This window comes from Diaporthe batatas, assembly GCF_019321695.1.
Source record: "Diaporthe batatas strain CRI 302-4 chromosome Unknown Contig00008, whole genome shotgun sequence".
Classification (NCBI taxonomy): domain Eukaryota; kingdom Fungi; phylum Ascomycota; class Sordariomycetes; order Diaporthales; family Diaporthaceae; genus Diaporthe; species Diaporthe batatas.
In genome coordinates this window covers 1,837,063-1,857,663 of record NW_025408555.1, presented here as the reverse complement: position 1 = coordinate 1,857,663, position 20,601 = coordinate 1,837,063, and the positions used below count along the sequence as shown (strand labels likewise).

Below are 20,601 nucleotides of genomic sequence, written 5' to 3'. Positions count from 1 at the left end.
ATTCATCCCTATCACACAGGCACCATGGCACGTCTCTATACCAACCCAGAAAAATTGCAGTATCCGAAAGATACTTCTTTGACTGAAGTCCTGCTTTACCACAATCTGAATAACACGCCAGACGACAAACCCACAATCATTGATGGCTACACAGGCGAGACAGTCTTCACGTACACCAGCTTCAGGACTGGTGTTCGCAAAATCGCACGCCACTTCTCGAAGGAACTTGGCATTGGGACGGGAGATGTCGTCGGAATTCTCTCAACTACCAAGGTTCGCAGTTCCGGTTCTAGACAAGTCGTGTCAAGGCCAATCTGAGCGCTGGTCTGACGTGAAAGCCCCCGCGATGACAGAATTACTTCCCTGTGTGTGTGCACGGCATTCTTGCGACCGGCGGTACTGTGTCCGCTTTGAATCCCATCTATGAAGTCAAGGTATGACAAACATGTGCCCTCACATGAGGGTCTTGGACTGCTGGAGTTGTGGTTCTGACAGCAAAAAAAGGAGATACAACACGCCTTGGGCCTGAGCAAGCCAACCCATATCCTCGTAGAGAAGGCTCTGCTCCCAAACCTTCTCAAGGCACTGTCCGGTACCTCGGGTGCTCATAGCAGACCGAGCTTGTACGTATGGGACGCAGAGGCGCCAGCAGGCTCTAACGCACACACTCTGAACGTTGAACACATATTGGAACATGGCTCCGCCGACTTTGAACCGGCCAAGCTGGCCCCAGGTGTTGCTGCTCAGCAGGTGGCCTTCATATGTTTCAGCTCGGGCACTTCTGGGCTCGTCAAGGGTGTGCAGCTGACTCATGAGAATATTGTCGCCAACCTGTTTCAGCAGTCCCAAGGCCTCCGCGGGATGTTCAACCCTCGCACTGTCGTCACCCTTATTGTTCCGTTCTTCCATATTCTCGGGCTAGCCGGCTTCTGCTGCCAGTTCATCAGCCAGGTTAGCTCATTCCGCGTGTTCACAATAATTTTGACGGAACTCATATCAACTGACACTCGGAAGGGTGTGCCGATTGTGGTCTTCAAGCGCTTTGAAATGGTGCCGCTTCTCGCAGCTATCAAAAGACATCGCAGTAAGCATTGCAATCCCGCGCGCCTCAAACATGAAACCTTTCTCACGGTCATCATTCTTAGTCACTCACATCAATGTTGTACCCCCTATCGCTTTGGAGTTCTTGCGCAACCCCGAGGCGGCCAAGGGTGACTGGTCGTCCGTTCAGTGCCTGATGAACGCGGCGGCGCCCCTCAAACAGAAGCAGTCACTCGAGCTGTCGAGGCGGTACGGCTGCGTTGTGACCCAGTGGTACGGGATGACTGAGGCGAGCCCCAGTGTTGCCTCTCAACGGGAAGACGAGACCAACGTCGATGGCACGATTGGGAGGCCGCTGCCAGGCATGGAGATGCGAATTCTGGATGAGAATGGAGACGGTTCGTGGACCTTTATAGCTAGATTTGCGACTCACCTGATGGCTGACATTGAACCTATTTCGACAGATGCAAAAGTCGGCGAGTTCGTACTTCGCGGGCCTAACATTATGAAGGGCTACGTGGGGGGCACACCTTCAAGTGCCTTGACACCTGATGGCTTCCTTCGGACGGGAGACATCGGATACGTAGACGACCGAGGTTATCTCTACATCGTTGACAGAGCAAAGGAGATGATCAAAGTAAAGGGGTAAGACATCTCGCTCGATTTTCTTTTTTTTCGGACTGGGCTGGCTGACAACCGAGTCCTTCACAGGCAGCAAGTTGCACCGGCTGAACTAGAAGCCATACTGATCGCCCACCCGCATGTCAAAGACGCGGCCGTCTGTGGAGTGTACAACGAGGACGGAACCTCCGAGGTCCCCATCGCATATATAACGACCGATACCGCCGGTTCTGCTGCCCAGGAGACGCTCAAGGTCGAGCTGATCAAGTATGTCAACGATCAAGTGGCAAGATATAAACGCATCACGGGTGGGGTGCACATCTTGGATGCCATTCCAAGGAAGTGAGTCAACCTCTCTGATCGCATTGCTGAATGCAGTAAGCAGCATGACATAGGCGCTGACATTTCCTGCAGTCCATCGGGCAAGATTCTCCGCCGTCTCCTTCCAGCTAACCTGGCTGCCGCCAGTGCCGCTCGTCGTCCAGTGCCCGGTACCGTGCCAATGGCAAGGCTGTAGCTAGATTTATACAACTTTAAATACATAGATATACATGCTCGCTGAGTGATCGTTGGACAGCAGATAGATCATACATCTAATCATTCCCTCGGGGGCTCCTTTTCTCCTCGCTCAATCTAGATTCATGTCGAGGTTATAGATCTCCGGGGGCATAGCGTCAAGTATAGTCTCGCCCATGCCCATCTCCAGGCCCATGCCCTCATTCCCGTGGTTATGCATGTGCTCGGCGGCATCCTTGAGGCCTGCGTCGCCGCCGCCCGGGCCAGCCCCAAAGACATCCCCGCTGATGGCCTCGAAGTTGAAGTCCATCATGGCCCACTCCGGCAGGTCCTCGATGGCCCCCTGGCCGCCGCCCTCCCTGCCGTCCCCCATCATCCACATCTGCGAGAGCTGCTCCGGGTGGTGGTGGGCCCCGCTCGTCCTGCCGTCGCCGGCGCCTCCGCCCGCCCCAGACTGTTGCTGCTTTGCTCCAGCCGCCCCCGCCGTAGGAGCAGCGTACGTGTTGGACCCGTAGTAGGAGGACTTGCCCTGGTTGCTGATGGAGCCCGCGCGGGCGATGCCGCCCTCGTGCGAGGAGGAGTCGAGGATGCCCGACTGCGGCGTGAGCTGCTGCCGCTGGCTCATGTCCTCGTCCGCCGGGCCCGCGGTGGCCGTGGCGGGCCTGTCCGACTCGACGTGTAGCACGCGGCGGGCCAGCAGCGTCAGCTTCAGCACCCATCTCATCATCTTGCCCGACACCCAGATGGTGTGGCAGTACAGCCGCAGGGAGTGCGTGGCGGCCAGGATGGCCTCCCTGTGCCTCTTCTTCAGGGTGGGGTTCTTTGCCACCAGGCTCATCATCACCATGGTACAGCTGGTGAGGTAGTGGCAGTACGGGAAGCAGTGTTTCATGCTCTCGTCCTTTAGGTCCTTGTGCGCGTTGAGTATGCTTGCTGCTAGGCTTGCACATATCGTGAGCGATTCCAGTTGGTCGTCGGTTGTGAATTCTGTTGAGCCGTTGCCCTGCATTGAGGGCCTGCGAATGAATATCCGTAAAAATGTTACACACTAGAAAGCCGATACAGGTCAGCCTATGCTACTCGCTCACTCCATATGTACCATCCCGGTGTGATTCTTACAGTAGAAAGGAGCATGGTCTGCTTGACCTGCCACCTTTTTCTTGACCCAAATTGTGTCTGAGTAGGCAAGTCGGGGTTGTATGTTAGGTCTTCGGGTAACGTTTCGAGTAGGTTAGACAACACGGTGTCGGCGTAGTCGATCATGTGGGATACCGGCTGCTTCGAGGAGGCTTTTACTCCATAAATGAGCTCCCAGGCTTTGCTGACGACACGAGAGTATCTGACCATGGCTACAAGGTAGGGTATTGTTGAGACATGCTCTCTTGCGAGTTCCATATTGACGTCGGGCTGTAAGTTCTTCACAGTCTCGGGTCGTCTGATAAACTGGCCAAGCCATTCGTCGCTTACGTCCAGGGGTAAAGATGTGTCTGTGTTGTTCTCTTGGATGATAAAAGGGCGTCCAGATTCAAGGGCCATCCGGCGATCAAGTATGAAGATGCACCACCATATCCGACTGAAGAGCTGGCTGTAGTAACAGGGTAGGCTATCGAGCCTACTCTGCTGGTGGATCCCTAGAATATGGGCGTTCGAGACTGCGATAGCGGTGAGGCGAGCTGACTCTTGAGTTGCATCGAGGCGGAAGTGATACATGATCTTCAACCGGAGAAGAGGGATTAGCGACTTGTGTCTTTGATGGGCGGATGTGTTGATGCTTACCATTAGCAGCTGGATTTGCATATTCAAGAGGGAGGTTGACGCCGTCTTGCCGATGCGCTCTGAGTCTTGCATGAGCTCCAACGCTACACTACATAAACTCCAGCCGGAGGAATGCACCCCAGTAGCATCTGTCAACCTCGTGGACACACAGCAGCGTCCGAGGGCAAGGCAGATGCAGACCAAGGCTACCGACAGTCGCTTCTCCTCCCTCTCTTTGGAATCGGACATGGGCCAGAGAGCACCGTATTCCCAAAGACCATTGAAGGTCTGCCACACGGCTGGTGGATAGAGGACAGGGTAAAGAATGTGTATCTCCTCAAAGAAGAGTTCCATATAGCCCCTCCAGTCTTCTTCGTCCGCGACGATACTATGCCGCTGCAACACACTCTCCAGCCAACCCCTCACATTTCGGGAGGACTTCAAGTTGTTCTGCCTGGGGGGCTTGTCCCATGGAACCTCCCTTGTAAGTTTTATGAAGTTGTCTTCGGTCGTAGACTCCTCGCTCAGGCTGCCGTCAACCTCGACGAGGTTCGAGGTCATGGACAGCTCGCCCATGAAGGACTGCCCGTCCGGCTCTAGGACCTTCTGCAGCTGCGCAGAGGCCGGCGATGCCGGGTCGCTCCTGATGCCGTGGCCGTGGCTCGATAGGCCCGACTCCCGCCTGGCAGTCGCACCTGTCGTGGGGACGGTGGCCCCCTCGAGGGACTGTTGCATCATGGCCATCTGCCGCTCGAGCTGGGCAACGCGCGCCGCGAGCTCCTGGTTGGTCGAACTGCTTTCCGAGGGGGGGAGGATGTGAGCTGGGAACGCGCCGCAACAGGTTATTCAACTCGAAGAGGAACAACTCACGTGGAAACCGACAGGCTGTCTATGCTGCGTGCGCCGTCGACCGAGCTGGGCGCAGCGGTCCGCGACGCTTGCCTGGGCTGGCCCCGAGCAGTAGATTCGCATACTCGGCCCCTGGCTCTGCAGTGAGCACACGGGTCTCCGCCCTCGCACTGCGGTATGGTTAGTTCCAGGCAAGGTGTAGGGCGATAGGCATATGGGACATGGTTCACAATGCCCAGGATGAGGCGCGTAGGTACTGACTTTGATCTTTCGCTGTTGACATGCCGTGCTGAGTATCGACAAACCCTATCAGCAAGGTGGTATTCCTCAAATGGAAGCTTCCCTCGAAAACTCCTCCCCGCGGCTTCGACACACATACCAGGCCCTCGCTATGTACTTCCCCCGTTTCAACCTCTTGGCCGGCGGGCTGGGCAGGTCTCTATTGACAGCCGTCGTGTCCTGGGTCTCGCTCATCGTCGAGCTCATGTTGTTGTTGTCAGTCTGGTTCCCGGGCGTCGTCAGACCGACGTCCTTCGTGGCGACAACTACACTGCTCCGGACGCCCTCGGGCAGGACTGCTTCAGGGGACGCGGTTGTGACGGACATCTCCACTTCCCCAGACGGGAGCTAAACAAAGAAGGGGCCTCGGCAAGGGGGGGAGTGGGTCCTCTGCTTCAAGGTGTCTACGACCTCCTGTAAGGCTCGATAACTGGGCTGTGGGTGGTCATTGATAATTGGGTGGGTGGGAGGTCGAAGCCAAAGTGAGAAAAGAAAAAACCAACGCTGTATTTGGCGCTCGTTGATTCGTAGAACTGATAAATCCGGTAGTTCAGAGGAAACTCCCCCAGGCTCGCCGACCCCAGACGAGTTTCCCCACAGACAAGCGTATCCACCTATGCGTACCCCACAGTCTAGCCAGCAAAAGAATTGAGGTTCGCTGCAGAATCAAGCTCGGCGCTTCGGCTGCTGCGCATGGACACGACATGCACGTATTGGATCCCCTGCGGCCTGCAGCGTAGCACCGAGGCGGCTTGTGCCGGCCAGAAATGATATCCCAGCGGCCGGGGTATCCGGCGAGAGTGAATTTCTTGGCACAGAATTGGCGTTGCAGTTACTTTCTCCTCTATATCCGTACTCCGTTACTACACACAGACTACCTCGGTACTTGTACGCCCCCAATTAGCTGGCAACAAGTCGCCCAACAACTTCACACCCTTGCTCAATTCACGTACCCTGGCCCCCGTCTCCACTCCAAGCGCCACACATGCCGGAGCGGGGAGTGCTTTGGGAGCGTGGCATTGCCCAAGCGCATTAGATGGCAGTGGCAGTTCACACTAGAGCCGGAATCGTTGCGGAATTTCCGTCCTGGCCACCGGTGCAGTCTCTCTTAGGAGCCCCGCGAGTATGGAGCTCAGGGTTTCAGGGTGTGTCATTGGGATCTAGGGTACTCAAGCGGTTAGGTTGACATTCAGCTGGGCTGAGGCGACGACAGGGACACTCACCAAGTGACCAGCTCCGTTGATCACGCGGGTCGTCGATGGAGGGATGACCATGCGCTCGACTAGCCGTCTGTTCTCCTCGGAGCTGTCGAAGGAGTCCACGGTCAGCAGTGGAATGTCTCCGTGCGGGCTGCCGTGGGAAGGGAGAAGGCTGGGCGGCATTTACATGACAATACTTTCGGAGCCCCAGATGAAATGGTGCCGCTGCTTGGACCGCTGCAGCAGGTCTAGGATCTGCGGATGCGGTGCCGCAAGATATGTGGCCTGGCCGGTTTCGTAACAACTCTGTCAGATATCATAATTCGGCAGGGTATGTCAACCCTGGGGTGGGATGCTTGTCACATACTGCTTCTTGCTCCTTTGGGGTTTTGAGCGCCCAGACGGACGGCCGACCGTCCTGCAGGAGTGGGATCACGCCTTGTTCCTATGGAGCGGCATGCATTATTAGATCAGTTGTGACATCGCTCCATATTTAATCGCAAATACTCACAAGGAACACGTCAAGTTGCCTTTTGTCCCAATCCTTGAACCCTCTGCTGAAACCTGACCTCATTGCATCCCTGCGCTGGTGGTTAGCTGTGCCCTGACGGCCAACTTGACCCTGACTTTGATCGAGGTGCTCACGTGGACTCCCAGCGGTCACGTCTTCGCAGGGCTTTCTGCGCCACAGCCTCGGTTTGTTCTTTCATCTGGAACAGAATCGGCTCCACGAAAATTGTCGCCACAAACGCGTCCGGCTTCATCATAGCCGCGTGGCACCTATAATAGGGATAGGATGATTAGCAAATCCATGGTCCAAGGGCTTATCAATTCAGGTTATTTTCGTGCATACATGGCGCCTCCTCCAAATGAATGTCCAATGCCTATTACCGGTTGTTGCGCGTTGAAGTACTCTAAAGTGTGAAGAATGTCCCTGGAATCGTCGGGCCAGCATGCTAGAATAGAGGATATCAGCGTCCTGACTGATACGGTGAATGCTGCAGAAGACATGGTCCGCAGGCCGCGCCAGACCTTTGCTTGGCAGAATGCCTCGGTTGAGGACGGCACTGTCGCCGTGGTTGGCCGCATCAATGGCTATGAGGCGCTTGACTGCAGGTTTGACGCCCGGCGTTGACAGGATGTATTCGATGACCAACCCCCAGAAGTACTTGTTAAACGACGTCCCATGCGTGAGGATTATGGTGTGACCGCCGTCGTTGGCGCCGGCGACGAGATACTCGTGCGCCGCAAGTCTCAGCTGGGAGCCGAGGCCATGCCGCACCGACGTGTCTCCAGGTTTGGGCTGGCTGGCAGGGATAACATAGCTGCGGCGCGTGTAGTGCGCAGTCTTGACGATGTCGGGGCTCATGAGTGCTGAATCCGTGAAGAAGTCCGAAGGGTCCATTGCCGATTCACTGTTGCTAGGTTTGCAGAGCTCGGCCACCGAAGCATTCGCGTTGGTGGTTGGATATAAGGCCAATTTGTGCCCCGGCAAACCGTCGGGTCTTGATGCTAGCCGGAACCCACTGCAGCAATCTCGGTCGACTGCTATCGGACCTTCGGGACTCGGCCCCGGGGGCACCCATTCCGGCCTTCTACATGACAAGACGAGGTCTACATCACGCCACAAAAGTGTCATATTCAGCTTGTTATCATTCTAAGTTGGAATTCAATTATGATTACGTTCGGAATTTCTTTCAGGAAGTAAATTGGCTGAGCAATATTCTAATTGATGGCTACTTAAGTATGTAAATGGTTTTATAAGCCGAGCGCGCCCACGCAGACAGGAAGGACGACCACTACAGTTTTGAGGCTTCAGTGACCCTGTAGATGTAATCAGCATGAAGTTTTACAGATAAACATGGCGACAGCTTATTTACCTGATGTGCACCGACTGAGGCTCGAGATAGCTGTACAGGCCATGGGCACCCAGCTCCCTGCCCTGGCCGCTCTGCTTGATGCCGCCAAAAGGCGTGTTGAGCTCAGGGAGATACGGCGAATTGATAGACACACCACCTGACTCGAGCGCAGAGGACACGCGGAGCGCTCGACTGACGTCAGAGGTGTAAACGCTTGCTAAATAAGAGAACCGTGGTTAGAAGTTCGTTGTGGCCGAAGTCATGGAAAATAAAAAAGCCCCGGATCCTTTGGGGCTGAATCAAAGCCGACTCACCAGCTAGGCCGTATACAGTGTCATTGGCCATGGCAATAGCTTCTTCCTCCGTCTTGAATGTCCTCACGCTCAAGACTGGGCCGAAGATCTCCTCTTTCCAGATCTGGCTCTTGGGGTCGGGATTGAGGAAAATCGTAGGCTCTATAAAGCAGCCTTTCGAGCCCAGCCTCTTGCCTCCCGTGAGAAGCTGTGCCGACTTCTTCCCGCTCTCAATATAGGACATTATACGGTCAAATTGTATCTTGTCCACGACGGGGCCATGTTCAGTCGACAGCTCCAGTGGGTTGGCGGCCTTGGCCATTTGTGCGCCAATGCCTACAAACACGGCTTTGCTCGCAGCGAGGAACTTCTCCGCAATAGATTCCTGCACCAGCACCCTGGAAGCAGCTGAAACCATCGTCGAGTTAGAAACCTGCTCCATGGCTGACTCCCCGAGGGTTGGGACGGGAAATGCGCGACTTACCAACGCAAATCTGGCCAGATTTTGCCAGGAAACCACCTGCAACGCTGTGAACAAGTTCATTAGCTCGCTGTCACTGTGAGAAATGGCATTTTCAGCAAAAAATACCTTCCAACTGCATTCTCAAAATCAGCGTCTGCGAAGACCAGGGCTGGTGATTTGCCGCCCAGCTCAAGCGTGGTCTTCTTGAGGTTGCTTTTGGTCGCCGCATCCTGGACCGCCTTACCAGCGGCGATGGAGCCGGTGACGCTGATCTTGGCGATGTCCATGTGCGATGCAAGCAGATGGCCCGTCTCTGAAGCGCCGGTGACGAACTGCACCACGCCAGGAGGGAAGCCCGCCTCGGCGAACAGTGGTGCTATGGCCAGCGCCCCCAGCGGTGACTTCTCGGAGGGCTTGAAGATGAACGTGTTGCCCGCTGCGAGGGCGGGCGCGATCTTCCACCCAATGTACAGGAATGTGGCGTTCCACGACGCAATGCCCGCGCAGACGCCGAGCGGCTTGTACCGGACAATCTTGGCGAACCCGTTGTCCTCGCCAAACGACTCGCCGCGGATCTTGTCTGCCCAGCCTGCATAGTCTGTTGACGGTCAGCACCGTCCCCGAGCCAGAGGTCTGTCTGCTTACACCTGAAAACCTGCACCACGTGTGCCAGGTCGAAATGAATAATCCCGGCAACGGGGGCTCCTGTGGGCAGGGACTCAGCCTGCGCGAGCCGCTCGGCGTTCTTCTCGACGAGGTCGGCGAACTTTTGCAGACACGCTGCACGCTGGCCTCCGGTGAACTTTGCCCATGGGCCCCTGCGGAAGGCCTCTTTTGCGTTGGCGACGGCGCGGTCTACGTCCTCTTTCCCGGCGATCTGCAGGTCGTTCGCCACGACAGAGTCGTCCACAGGGTTTAACAATGTCAATCTCTCCTTGGATGAGCTGAGGCTATCCGCGTACTGTATTCCTGAACTTAGCAGCTTGTCCTTGTCAACGCCGTAGACTATGATTGAACGTACCTCATTCCCCAGGTAAAGCTTGCGGGGAGGCAGCTGTATCCCTGATTGTGTCATCGTCGCGGCTGTTTTGTTTGAATGTTCTAAGTTGGACTTCGAGTTGATTCAATGTTGTCGACTTTGATCCTGATTCAATCTGCTATCTTGGGTTGAAATAACAAACGCTTTATTTACCCTTCAAGTCGCGTTCAATGGGTCTTGGCTCGCATTCATAAAGCACATCAGTCCTGCTGCTGACATACAAAAACTCAATGCCAAAGCTTCTCCTTCGGCATCGCGCATCAGGTGCGGGGGTCGCAGCTCTCAGGTAATTCCGCGTTTTCCGAAAACGGGCCGTGATCCCACCGTCCGTGAACCTTGGACTAACAAACCTCACAGTGACGGAACACAAGATAGAAAGTACATAGTCATCATGAGAAACCATCGAACTCAGGCCCACATAGATGTATGGCTCCAATATTGATACATCAACCCTACTGGCAGCTTCGTGACATCTGGAATCAGTCTCATATGTGCCGCCTGACCAATCCCGAATAGCCCGCCCTGCGATTACCTCAATATGCCATCTACCGCTTTTCGCTTCGCCGAGAAGTACGAATACAAGAATGGTTTCGGCTCTTATCATGAGTACGGACTCCCGGCGACATATCACAAGGATCAATAAGCTAACTCTGACTCTGAAATTTGCAGGACCGAGGCGGAGAAAGGTGCCCTGCCCATAGGCCAAAACTCACCGCAGAAGCCACCACTAGGCCTCTACGCAGAGAAGCTTTCAGGCACGGCATTCACGGCCCCCCGGCAGCAGAACCAGCAGACATGGATGTACAGGGTCCTCCCGTCGGCGGCCCACTCGTCCTTCGAGCCCGCCCCCGCGGAAGGGAGCCCGGCCGGCGCGTCCGCCAGGCCCCAGAATCTGCACCACATCCCCAACCAGATGCGGTGGAACCCGTTCGACCTCGACGACTCGACCGACTGGGTGAGCGGCCTGAAGCACGTCGCCGGTGTCGGCGACCCGACGATGAAGACGGGCATCGGCATCATCATCTTCGCGGCGGGGAGGGACATGAGCCCGCACAGCGCCTTCAGCTCCGGCGACGGGGACTTCCTGATCGTGCCGCAGCACGGGGTCCTCGACATCCAGACGGAGCTCGGGAGGCTGCTCGTGCGCCCCAACGAGATCGCCGTCATCCCCAGGGGCATCCGCTACCGCGTCACCCTGCCCGACGGCCCCGCGAGGGGCTACATCCTGGAGACGTACGAGCAGCACCACTTCACGCTCCCGGAGCTGGGGCCGATCGGCTCCAACGGCCTTGCCAACGCCCGGGACTTCCAGGCGCCTGTTGCCGCGTATGACTTGGACACGGACAGCGAGTGGGCCATCACCATCAAGTACGCGAACCAGTCGTACGTGGCTCACCAGAGGCACACCCCCTTTGACGTCGTGGCATGGCACGGGCTGTACTATCCGTACAAGTATGACCTGGGACGCTTCAACGTCATCGGCAGCACCAGCTTCGACCACCCTGACCCAAGCATCTACACCGTCCTCACCGCCCAGTCGGCACTTGCCGGCACGGCCATAGCGGACTTTGTGATTTTCCCGCCGAGGTGGCTGGTGGCCGAAGACACGTTCCGGCCGCCCTGGTACCACCGCAACACCATGTCTGAGTTCATGGGCCTGATCTGTGGGGACTACGATGCCAAGACCGGTGGTGGTTTCCAGCCGGCCGGCGCCAGTCTGCACAACGTGATGGCCTCCCACGGGCCAGACGCGGACACGCACCAGCGCGCCAGCAATGCCGAGCTGAAGCCTCACAAGGTCGGGGAGGGCAGCATGGCGTTCATGTTTGAGAGCTCCCTGATGGTTGGCGTGACCGATTGGGGGCTGGAGCACTGCAAGAAGTTGCAGGCTGACTACAACGCGCATAGTTGGGTGCCTTTGAAACCACATTTTGTACGGCCCGAGGGAAGCCAGAAATAGCATGGACGGAGACACATATTGATCTCCTACGGTCACATGATATATAGCAGCGATGAATTATCAGCTTATCCCTTTGAAGTCACTTCTTTCGATAGATGCCTTTGAGACTTGTAGTAATGCATCAGTTTAATAGGAGTAACTACACGGTCTCTTGGGGATAATAAGTGACCACCTTAAATGCATCCAACAGCAAAGAACAATCGCCAAGCATAAGTCGTTCATATTTTATTTGCGCATTTCATGTCTAACACAAGCCTTCACCTAGAGCTGAGACCAGTAGCTGCGAGACGTGTCAAAAAATGCCGCGTCGCCATTCCTCGGCATTCGGGTTTTGGTTTATATTGGTTTTCACCATTCGAATTGGTTGAGCAACGGGTCTATCGCCTTCCCGACTTGAACTACCTCTTCATTGGGCACTTCGTCCATCGCAAGCCGTGTTGAGACTCGGTCCCGGGGGAGGCGTTGGTGGGCTCCGGGCCCGGAGGATCATGTCGGCTCGGGCTGCCCACCTCGGCGCTGAGCCGCAACCGGGATTTCGGAACGGGCCTCATTAGTTCCGCCACGAATTGGCGGCAGTCTATGCTGTGAGCTGCTGGGATTGAGTTTATAATACATTTGAGAACTATCACGGCTACATCGAATGAGACGAGACGGTGTAATTATAGCGATCAACACAACGCGAGACCATAAGACCAATATCAAAATGTCAGCACTCAAGTCCTGGATCGAGATCCCGAAGGGGTCTCATTTCTCCCTGAGGAATATCCCCTTCGGCATCATATCCTCGTCCAAAAACCAGCTTCGCAGGCCAGCGGTCGCCATCGGGTCCTCGGTGGTCGACCTTGACGAGTTCGCAAAAGGAGGCGGCTTCGCCGAGCTCCCCGAGATCAAGAGCCACCTGCACGTCTTCGGGGAGGAAACGCTCAACAACTTCGCCGCACTGGGCAGGCGCGTGACCAACGCGGTCAGGCTGTACCTCCAGGACGTCCTGGCGGCAGACACAAAGAGGGCGGGCCTGCTGAGGGACAATGCGGACCTGCGCGGGCGGGCGGTGCTGCCGCAGTCGGACGTGACGATGCACATGCCCATGCGCATCGGCGACTACACGGACTTTTACGCGGGGCTGCGCCACGCCTTCACCGTCGGCACCATCCTGCGCGGCGCCGACAAGGCCCTGCAGCCAAACTACAAGCACATGCCCGTCGCGTACCACGGGCGCGCCTCGTCCATCGTCGTCTCCGGGCAGCCGATCCGCCGGCCCAGGGGCCAGATCCCGGCGCCGGGCTCCACGACGCCCAGCTTCGCGCCCTGCAGGCGGCTGGACATTGAGCTGGAGATCGCGGCGCTTGTGGGGAGGCCGAGCGAGATGGGCACGCCCGTCTCGGTGGGCGAGGCGCCGGATTATGTCTTTGGGTATGTCTTGATGAACGACTGGTCGGCGAGGGACATCCAGGCCTGGGAGTACATTCCCCTCGGCCCGTTCACGGCCAAGAACTTTGGCACGACTATCAGCCCCTGGGTGGTGTTGGCGGACGCCATGGAGCCCCACCAGGCGCCTGCATTGCCGAACGAGAACACGCCTCTGCCATATCTCGTGGAGGAGAGGAAGGACAACGTGCTGGATATACAGCTCGAGGTCGAGCTGGAAAGTAAGTCTGGGGGTTTCAATGCGAGTTGTGACTATTGATTATATGCTAACGGCCCCGCTCTACTTTACAGCTGCTGCTGGGAGCAAGACAACCCTCACCAAGACCAGCTCGTCGAACCTGCTCTGGTCGTTCCCCCAGATGATCGCCCACCACACCATCACTGGATGCAACCTCAGCGTGGGGGACCTGCTCGGCTCCGGCACCATCAGCGGCACCGAGAAAGGCACCCAGGGCTCCATGCTGGAGGCGACTGACGGTGGCAAGAACCCGATACAGCTGCCAGGGTCCTCCGAGACGAGGATATTCTTGGAAGACGGAGATACCATCGCCATCACTGGGCGAGCTGGGGACGAAGAAAATGGATACGTTGGCTTTGGGGAGTGCAGGGGTACCATCTTGCCGGCACTGTCATAGGCTCCGAGTCATTCAGCATGGAACAAATTCTTTCACAGTAAAGAAATTAAAAGCACATGCGTGGTCTTTGTATGCACATCAGTCTCACATTCCTGAATAATTGCAAGGTCCATATTCACATCTGGCGATATTCACGTGAAATCTCATGTCAGCGTGAATGTGATTTCAGACCCATACTTCAGTAAGATCACAGACGCCAAACCCAATTACGGAACCCTGCCGGAAATTCCGGGACCCGCTGTAGTTACTTTCGTGATCGCTGTTGTGCGGCAATTCTTGGCACGACTGCCAGCCGCATCAACTTCTCAGGTGTCCTCAGAGACGAGGATACATATGAGCCTCGACACAAAAAAACAGGATAACAACCAAATATCCATCCCATCTTACAACCACGCCCTGTGACTACCAGCTGAATATCCCCACACAAACATGACGAGTACAGGCCCGGTCACAGAGCTCGTGCGGATCCCGCTAGCGATCCCCTTCGAGGAATTCCTCTCCACGTTCGCAACGAAGCTCGAGCCTGTCCTCCTGGCCCAACGCGGCATCATATCAGTCCAAACGGGCAAGATCATCACCCCCGGCAGCCCAGATGGGGACTTCGCGGTCTCACTGACCCAGTGGGAGAGCATGGACGCCCACGCGGGCTTCACCGAGAGCGCAGCCGCCAAGCCCTTCTTTGAGACACTTCAGCCGCTCGCAAGGGGGCCGCCGACCATCGAGCACTATTATCTGGGGACCTTCCCCCGGGCGGCACTTCAGTCAGCCTTTGCACATGTGGCAATACACAACTCCCGCGACGGCCCAGTACAGCCTCGCGTGCTTGGGGGTGACGGGAGCCGGGCCAGCGTCGAGGGTAGCTGCTTGGAAGTTGAGGGCCAGACAGCGCATGTATTATTCAGCGACAAGAACGAAGGGGCTGGAGGCGAGGATGCGGGCCGGGCTACTTCGTTCGTGGTGCGCATAGAGCGGAGTGAGGAGAAGAGGAATCCGACAAGGAAACTATCACCGAACTTATGAAAGTAATGCAAAATGCATGAGTCCAAACTTTTTTCAGAAACATTGGAGAGTTGCCCATTGCATATGTGAACGTAAAATGACACGTGAGTGTGAGTGTAAACATGGTCCAGATGTTGCTGGGCATACAATCTTAGAGCATTTGCGTGAGCATTGTTAGTGGCGGCCAGATGCGAAAGGATGTCCACCTCGTAGTCCCCTGTAATGAAGTCACCCACGCCCAAGTTAAGTCCAAACAGTTTCAAAATTCAAGAGAGAAGCCACGGTCAGCTTTCTTAGGCCTTTCTCAGAGCAAATTCCAGCACCACCTAGGCATTGGGATGTCTACAAAGAGGCCTCGCAATCCAGCAAATTGTCTTCTAGACCAGCAATATGCCTGTTCAGTACCTTAGGAAGCCAACATAGCACTTGAGCAAGCTGTCACATTGTACACTATACGCAGCAAAGAGCTAGAACATTCTGATATTGCGCTCAGAGTAGTTCAGCATACATCTCCGCAACTACTATATTATAACGGTGGTGGGTTTGTTAACTCGCCCGCTGTGTATGACGTACCAAGCAGCTCCTTGGCTTTGATAAAGAGAACGGAAATTCGTGTACCCTTAATTAGAAGGTATATACCCTCCCTATTATTTAACTAATTAGAGTATAAAGCCTTAAAGTCTTTATAACTTTAATAAATAAGGCTTCTTTATAATAAAGAACTATAAATAGGGTAGGTTAGTCCTTTAGGAACTTAAGTTATACCTACTAGCCCTATTTATAGCCCTCCACTATACTTTACACTCTAGGGCTTGCCCTCTTTACCTCAGCTGGCCCTTTTAAGAAGAAGTCGTTTTATATAGAATACTTCTTAGTTAGTAGATGGGTACGCACCTTCTGATTGAGGGTACACGAATTTCCGTTCTCTTGATAAAATTTATCTTGTGCACGGGCAATTAATGTCTCCACAGAAAAGGAGTTTTGTGCTGTTGGTTTTCTTTTCGTTACCGAAAGCAGTGTTTTTAGTGATGTAGTTAGAACAACTCTAATTTGACAGGAAATCCCAATACTTACACAGGCCCTCTACACAGCAGCTATTCTTGCATGTCGCACATTGTTCTCTCATCGTCATGACTCGTACACAACAATCAAATTTACCAAAGAGGGGGAGCTTACGCTTCCCCAGGCCGTCACCAGACAGCGGCCCTAACCCTTCACGCATCCGAAAATGCGGTCAGTTCGGAATGGAGACGGGTATAGCGTTCCGTCCCGAGGTCCCCGGCACTACGGCACAAACATACACAGGACCGCTCACGTGGCTTGGCACTCCGTGATCGAACGATCAAGAAGTCACATACAAGGCTTGAGTGAGACTGGGCTAGAAGGGCATGTATATTGAAGTTTTCAAACAGATTCTTCCGATACCACTTCAGATCAAACACCACGATCGACAGACATCATGACTGCAAAGTGCCAGCTGGACGTAATCATAGTGGGGGCCGGCATGGGAGGGCTGGGGACAGCAGTGACCCTGAGAAGAGCAGGTCATAAAGTCACAGTGCTGGAACAGGCTCCAGAATTCGTCGAGGTAGGTGAGAGTCGGAGCAGCAGACAGACTTGCCAAGCCCAGACAGACCACAATCTGTCACGAGCAGCTGGCTAATTCACTCGCAGATCGGCGCAGGAGTCCAAGTCCCGCCAAATGCGTCGCGGGAGCTGATCCGGTGGGGGCTGGGCGAGCAGATGGACGCGGTCTCCTCCAAGCCCTCGCGCATCAACTACCGCAACTGGCGCACCGGAAAGCCCGAGGGCTTCACGGTCATGTCGAACCACAAGGACAAGTACGGCGCCCCCTACTGGCAGGTATACCGGCCCGACTACCACAAGGTCCTGCTGCAGGCCGCCGAGAAGGCGGGCGCGAGCCTCCGCAAGAACGTCCTGGTGGTTGAGTACAGGCCAGAGGAGGGCGCGGTCGTGCTCGAGTCCGGCGAGGTTGTCCGCGGCGACCTCGTGATCGCCGCAGACGGCGTCAAGAGCATCGCCAGGAAGGCGCTGGGGCGCGACGTCGAGCCGCACGAGACCGGCGACACCTGCTTCCGGGTGGTGATACCGCGCGAGGTGCTCGTCAACGACCCGGAGCTCGCGCCGCTCAGCCTGGACCCGAACTTTGAGCAGTTCCTCGGGCCTGACCACCACATCATCGGCTACAACATGCAAAAGGAGAAGACATTCAACCTGCTCATGGTCATCCCAGACGACCGGAAGATGAAAGGGTACAAGGCGCCAGCGACGGCTACTGAGGTCAGAAACGCCTACAAGGGCTGGTCATCCATGTACGTGGCTTTTGCTCCACCCCCTATCACGTATCCTGCTCCCCCAGCTCACCGATCCATCTATAGGACCCAGAAGCTCCTCTCGTTCCTGCCAGAGGACGTGGAGAAGTGGCGGCTCATAGACCTCCCGACCATCAACGACTGGGTGCACTCAAGCGGTAAGATGGTCGTCATCGGCGACGCCGCCCACGCGACCCTTCCCTACCTGGCCCAGGGGGCAGCGATGGCCATCGAGGACGCCGCGGTCCTCGGGTCCACACTGTCGCACATCGAGTCCAAGGACCAGCTGCCAAAGCTCCTGGACTTCTTCTACCGGACGCGGGTCCGCCGCGCACACGCTATCCAGCGGGGCAGCTTTACGAATCGGTTCTTCATTCACATGAAGGAGGAAGAGCCGCTGGCCATGCGGCGTGGCGTGTTTGAATATGGCGATTACCCAAGCAGCCCGAACCTGATGGGGAACACGATATTTCAGGATTGGCTCTACGGGTATGATGCCACTGCGGATGCGAAGAAGAAATGGGAGGAGGAGACGGGGCGCACACCCTCGCGACTTTAGTAGTTTGTATATAGGATGCTTTACCTCGCTCCTCATAGCAGTAGCACCACTGAATATAACTACCCGTATTTTACCACTGTTGTCCTTGTTGGATGTTCTTCAGACGCTGAGCTTTTGGACTTTTACCACTGTGTGAAGGCGAGGTGTGTCTCTTCGGACGTGTACGGCACAAGAGCAAAGCCCGATAAAACATTCGTAGCTAAGATTAAGAAGTAAATTTTTTTATAGGCCGTAGACATGGCCTCTATGGGTGCTAAGTTCGAAAAGTGAATGTCACATCGTTAGTATCTACCTAGGAACCTAGGCTAGTAGGTCATCATTGATGGTTGCGAGTTTATTGTTCCATGTGGAGTAAAAGAAGTAGGAGCCAGGGGTCGCTGTCGAAGCTGAGGTGTTTATACCCCTATAGAGTGGGTTGTAATGTTCGATCGTACTGTGATAACTAGTGACCACAGTCTTGATAATGAAGTACATAATTTACGCAATCATGTCCTTCCACCTCTACTGCACTGACATGGGCTTCAATCACAGGACATTCTCCCGCTCCCGAACACGCACGCGGAAGCCACTCTGCTTCACGAACCACGAATTGCGAAACGTCAGGGGTTTCTCCGGATCGACCAGTTCCAGCTGAGGAGACACAGCATGTTAGCAACCGGGCAAATAGTACGGGTCGGCCTGAAGGGGGGGCCTGAAAGGGGGGAGGGTCCTCTTTATCTTTCTATATGAGGCCAGGTTGGGGAGTGGCTGGTCAACCCACAAACGTACCTCGAACATCCGCAACAACGCAGGGATAAGTTTGTACATCTCCAGCAGGGACACGTTCCTCCCTGCGCAGGTGCGCGAGCCCTGGCCAAACGACAGCAGGCAGTTCCTCATCTTCGACAGCTGCTCGGGCGTCGCCTCGATCCACCGCTCAGGACGGAAATCATCCGCCTTGGCCCCATACACGCCCTCGTCACGGTGAATCACCCAGCCCGAGCAGCCGACGATGCTGCCCGCAGGGATATGGTGGCCGTCAATGTTCAGCCCTGCAGCAGGCACGATGCGCTCGAGCGGCAGCCCAGCGGCCGGGTGGCACCGCAGCCCCTCGTAGATGACGGCGGTGAGGTACGGGAGCTCGCGCACGTCGTTCCAGCGCACGAGGGTTTCCGCATACTCGCCCCTCTCGCGGTCATCAGTCTCGTAGTCGGCCTTGGCCAGCCTGCCGGCCGCGCCCTCCGCGGCGAGCTCGGCCAGCAGCTTCTCCATGGCGGCGGGGTGGGTGAGGAGGTTGTGGAAGATGGAGCGCAGGGTGATGGCCGTGGTGTCGGAGCCGGCGAACATGTTGGCGACGGTCAGGGCCAGGACGCGCTGCTGGCTGATGAACTCTGGGTCCTTGCCCCGGGCCTCGATGAACCGCGACAGGAAGTCCCTCCTCTCGGGCTTCCCGGTGGCGGACTTGGGCTTGGTGACGGCTTGGCCCTTCTCGATCTCGTCGCTGCGGTCTGCCATGCGTGCACGGGCGAACTGGACCACGGGGGTGTTGGAGTTGAGGAGGTTGTTCCTGCTCATCCAGAGCCTGATCGGGTTCTTGAAGAAGATGCTGTCTAGGATGGGCATTTGGCCGACCTGTGTTGTCTTCGTCAGCTGCGGCTTTCCTCAGGGGATCTCGTAGTGCTTCGTCAGTCTACCCACCACCCCCACATAATCCAGTAATTTCTCCATATTCCCAATGATGTGGTCAACATCTACGCCACGGTCCACAAAACCTAGACGCTTGGAATACGTCAACTCTCCAATGACATCGAAGGCATAGAACTGCAGCCAGAGGCCGAAATCACAGACTGCATCCTCTCCGGACTTGCCAGCGAAGCGCTGCTTCAGCTGCTGGAGGAAGGCAACAGTCGTGTCGTCGACCAGGGGCTCGAAAGCCACCAGCGAGCTCATCGCGTAGGCATTTGACACTGCCCTTCGAAGCCGGGCATGGAACCCTTCGTCCGTCGAGTTGAAGAGAGACTGAAGGCGCTGGCCGGCGGCTAGTGTTTGCTGCACGGGGTAGAAGTCCGACTAAAAGTTTGGTGGTCAACATTTGAACACACTCGCACGTAGTGTCCGGACATTGAACCACTGATGGGCTTTTCTTACCTTGACGTATCCGGTGCTCGGCCCGTAGATAGCCTTGACGTATTCCGGGTCTGCTATCGACACCGAGTTGGGGCCAAGCCTCACAACTTTTCCATACTTCTCGTGTAATGCGATGTGCCACAGCTCTGGCCGTCGACCCCACACAACAAATAATCTATACCAATCCGTGAACCCGGCTAGCCAAGGACCGGGTACTCCATTGATCCCACTCCCATATTTGTTGAAGATGAACTTGACAAGTATGCCAGTGACTAGCCACAGGGCAAGAGTCCCAAAAGACCCAGGAAGAAGCTGATCCACGATCATGAGGAATTAGTTAAGTAGTAACACCAATAAAGGGTCGGTGATATGAGGACTATTCTTGGCTGGTACATGCAGCCAAGGAGTCGCGATACACTCGAACAATGTCGAAAGGGGATATATGTGTCTTGTGTAAAAGTAGTAGACTATCAGTCGTCTGCTTTTAGTTCCTCTATTAGGCCGGAACCACAGCCAGTGTGCTAGGACAACAAGGGGCAACGTCCCTTGCAAGATAAACGCAATTTAGTACTGATAGTTCTGGAGACGACCGACGTGTAACAGCGCACAGCCCCTCGACAGTCGGTCCCGTGATCCCGACGGCCAAGACTCGCTTGTTGAAGGCCCA

At 55.7% G+C, this 20,601-nt stretch overlaps 8 protein-coding genes across 8 annotated transcripts; 4 read left to right on the top strand and 4 right to left on the bottom strand.

The window, feature by feature from the left end:
• Window positions 1-24: 24 nt before the first annotated feature.
• KVR01_007456 (uncharacterized protein) lies at window positions 25-2,179 on the top strand (the record flags this gene model as incomplete). The annotated part of the gene is made up of 7 exons (XM_044784495.1): window positions 25-273; window positions 496-951; window positions 1,015-1,084; window positions 1,146-1,439; window positions 1,506-1,686; window positions 1,753-2,004; window positions 2,077-2,179. The coding sequence occupies 7 exons, from the start codon at window positions 25-27 to the stop codon at window positions 2,177-2,179; spliced, it is 1,605 nt and encodes a 534-aa protein (XP_044643709.1).
• On the bottom strand, window positions 2,137-5,606 carry KVR01_007505 (uncharacterized protein). Its single transcript, XM_044787223.1, has 6 exons — window positions 5,162-5,606; window positions 5,044-5,071; window positions 4,804-4,952; window positions 3,955-4,729; window positions 3,298-3,891; window positions 2,137-3,226 (listed from the first exon to the last, which is right to left on the bottom strand). Exons 1-6 carry the CDS (start codon window positions 5,386-5,388, stop codon window positions 2,291-2,293), a joined length of 2,709 nt encoding a protein of 902 aa, XP_044643758.1. The 5' UTR covers window positions 5,389-5,606; the 3' UTR covers window positions 2,137-2,290.
• Window positions 5,607-5,910: 304 nt separating this feature from the next.
• On the bottom strand, window positions 5,911-7,665 carry KVR01_007620 (uncharacterized protein; the record flags this gene model as incomplete). The annotated part of the gene is made up of 8 exons (XM_044781981.1): window positions 5,911-6,221; window positions 6,285-6,411; window positions 6,448-6,566; window positions 6,628-6,705; window positions 6,772-6,841; window positions 6,906-7,040; window positions 7,114-7,216; window positions 7,293-7,665. The coding sequence occupies 8 exons, from the start codon at window positions 7,663-7,665 to the stop codon at window positions 6,117-6,119; spliced, it is 1,110 nt and encodes a 369-aa protein (XP_044643873.1). The 3' UTR covers window positions 5,911-6,116.
• A 471-nt stretch (window positions 7,666-8,136) lies between these two features.
• KVR01_007545 (uncharacterized protein) lies at window positions 8,137-9,950 on the bottom strand (the record flags this gene model as incomplete). Its single annotated transcript, XM_044794879.1, has 5 exons — window positions 8,137-8,336; window positions 8,434-8,820; window positions 8,897-8,940; window positions 9,002-9,464; window positions 9,521-9,950. The coding sequence occupies 5 exons, from the start codon at window positions 9,948-9,950 to the stop codon at window positions 8,137-8,139; spliced, it is 1,524 nt and encodes a 507-aa protein (XP_044643798.1).
• A 502-nt stretch (window positions 9,951-10,452) lies between these two features.
• KVR01_007592 (uncharacterized protein) lies at window positions 10,453-11,874 on the top strand (the record flags this gene model as incomplete). The annotated part of the gene is made up of 2 exons (XM_044786534.1): window positions 10,453-10,484; window positions 10,584-11,874. 2 exons carry the CDS (start codon window positions 10,453-10,455, stop codon window positions 11,872-11,874), a joined length of 1,323 nt encoding a protein of 440 aa, XP_044643845.1.
• A 703-nt stretch (window positions 11,875-12,577) lies between these two features.
• On the top strand, window positions 12,578-13,937 carry KVR01_007185 (uncharacterized protein; the record flags this gene model as incomplete). The annotated part of the gene is made up of 2 exons (XM_044788938.1): window positions 12,578-13,523; window positions 13,594-13,937. 2 exons carry the CDS (start codon window positions 12,578-12,580, stop codon window positions 13,935-13,937), a joined length of 1,290 nt encoding a protein of 429 aa, XP_044643438.1.
• A 2,289-nt stretch (window positions 13,938-16,226) lies between these two features.
• KVR01_007406 (uncharacterized protein) lies at window positions 16,227-17,828 on the top strand (the record flags this gene model as incomplete). Its single annotated transcript, XM_044788589.1, has 3 exons — window positions 16,227-16,524; window positions 16,611-17,269; window positions 17,336-17,828. Exons 1-3 carry the CDS (start codon window positions 16,396-16,398, stop codon window positions 17,826-17,828), a joined length of 1,281 nt encoding a protein of 426 aa, XP_044643659.1. The 5' UTR covers window positions 16,227-16,395.
• Window positions 17,829-18,476: 648 nt separating this feature from the next.
• KVR01_007395 (uncharacterized protein) lies at window positions 18,477-19,382 on the bottom strand (the record flags this gene model as incomplete). Its single annotated transcript, XM_044793090.1, has 1 exon — window positions 18,477-19,382. One exon carries the CDS (start codon window positions 19,380-19,382, stop codon window positions 18,477-18,479), a length of 906 nt encoding a protein of 301 aa, XP_044643648.1.
• Window positions 19,383-20,601: the final 1,219 nt, after the last annotated feature.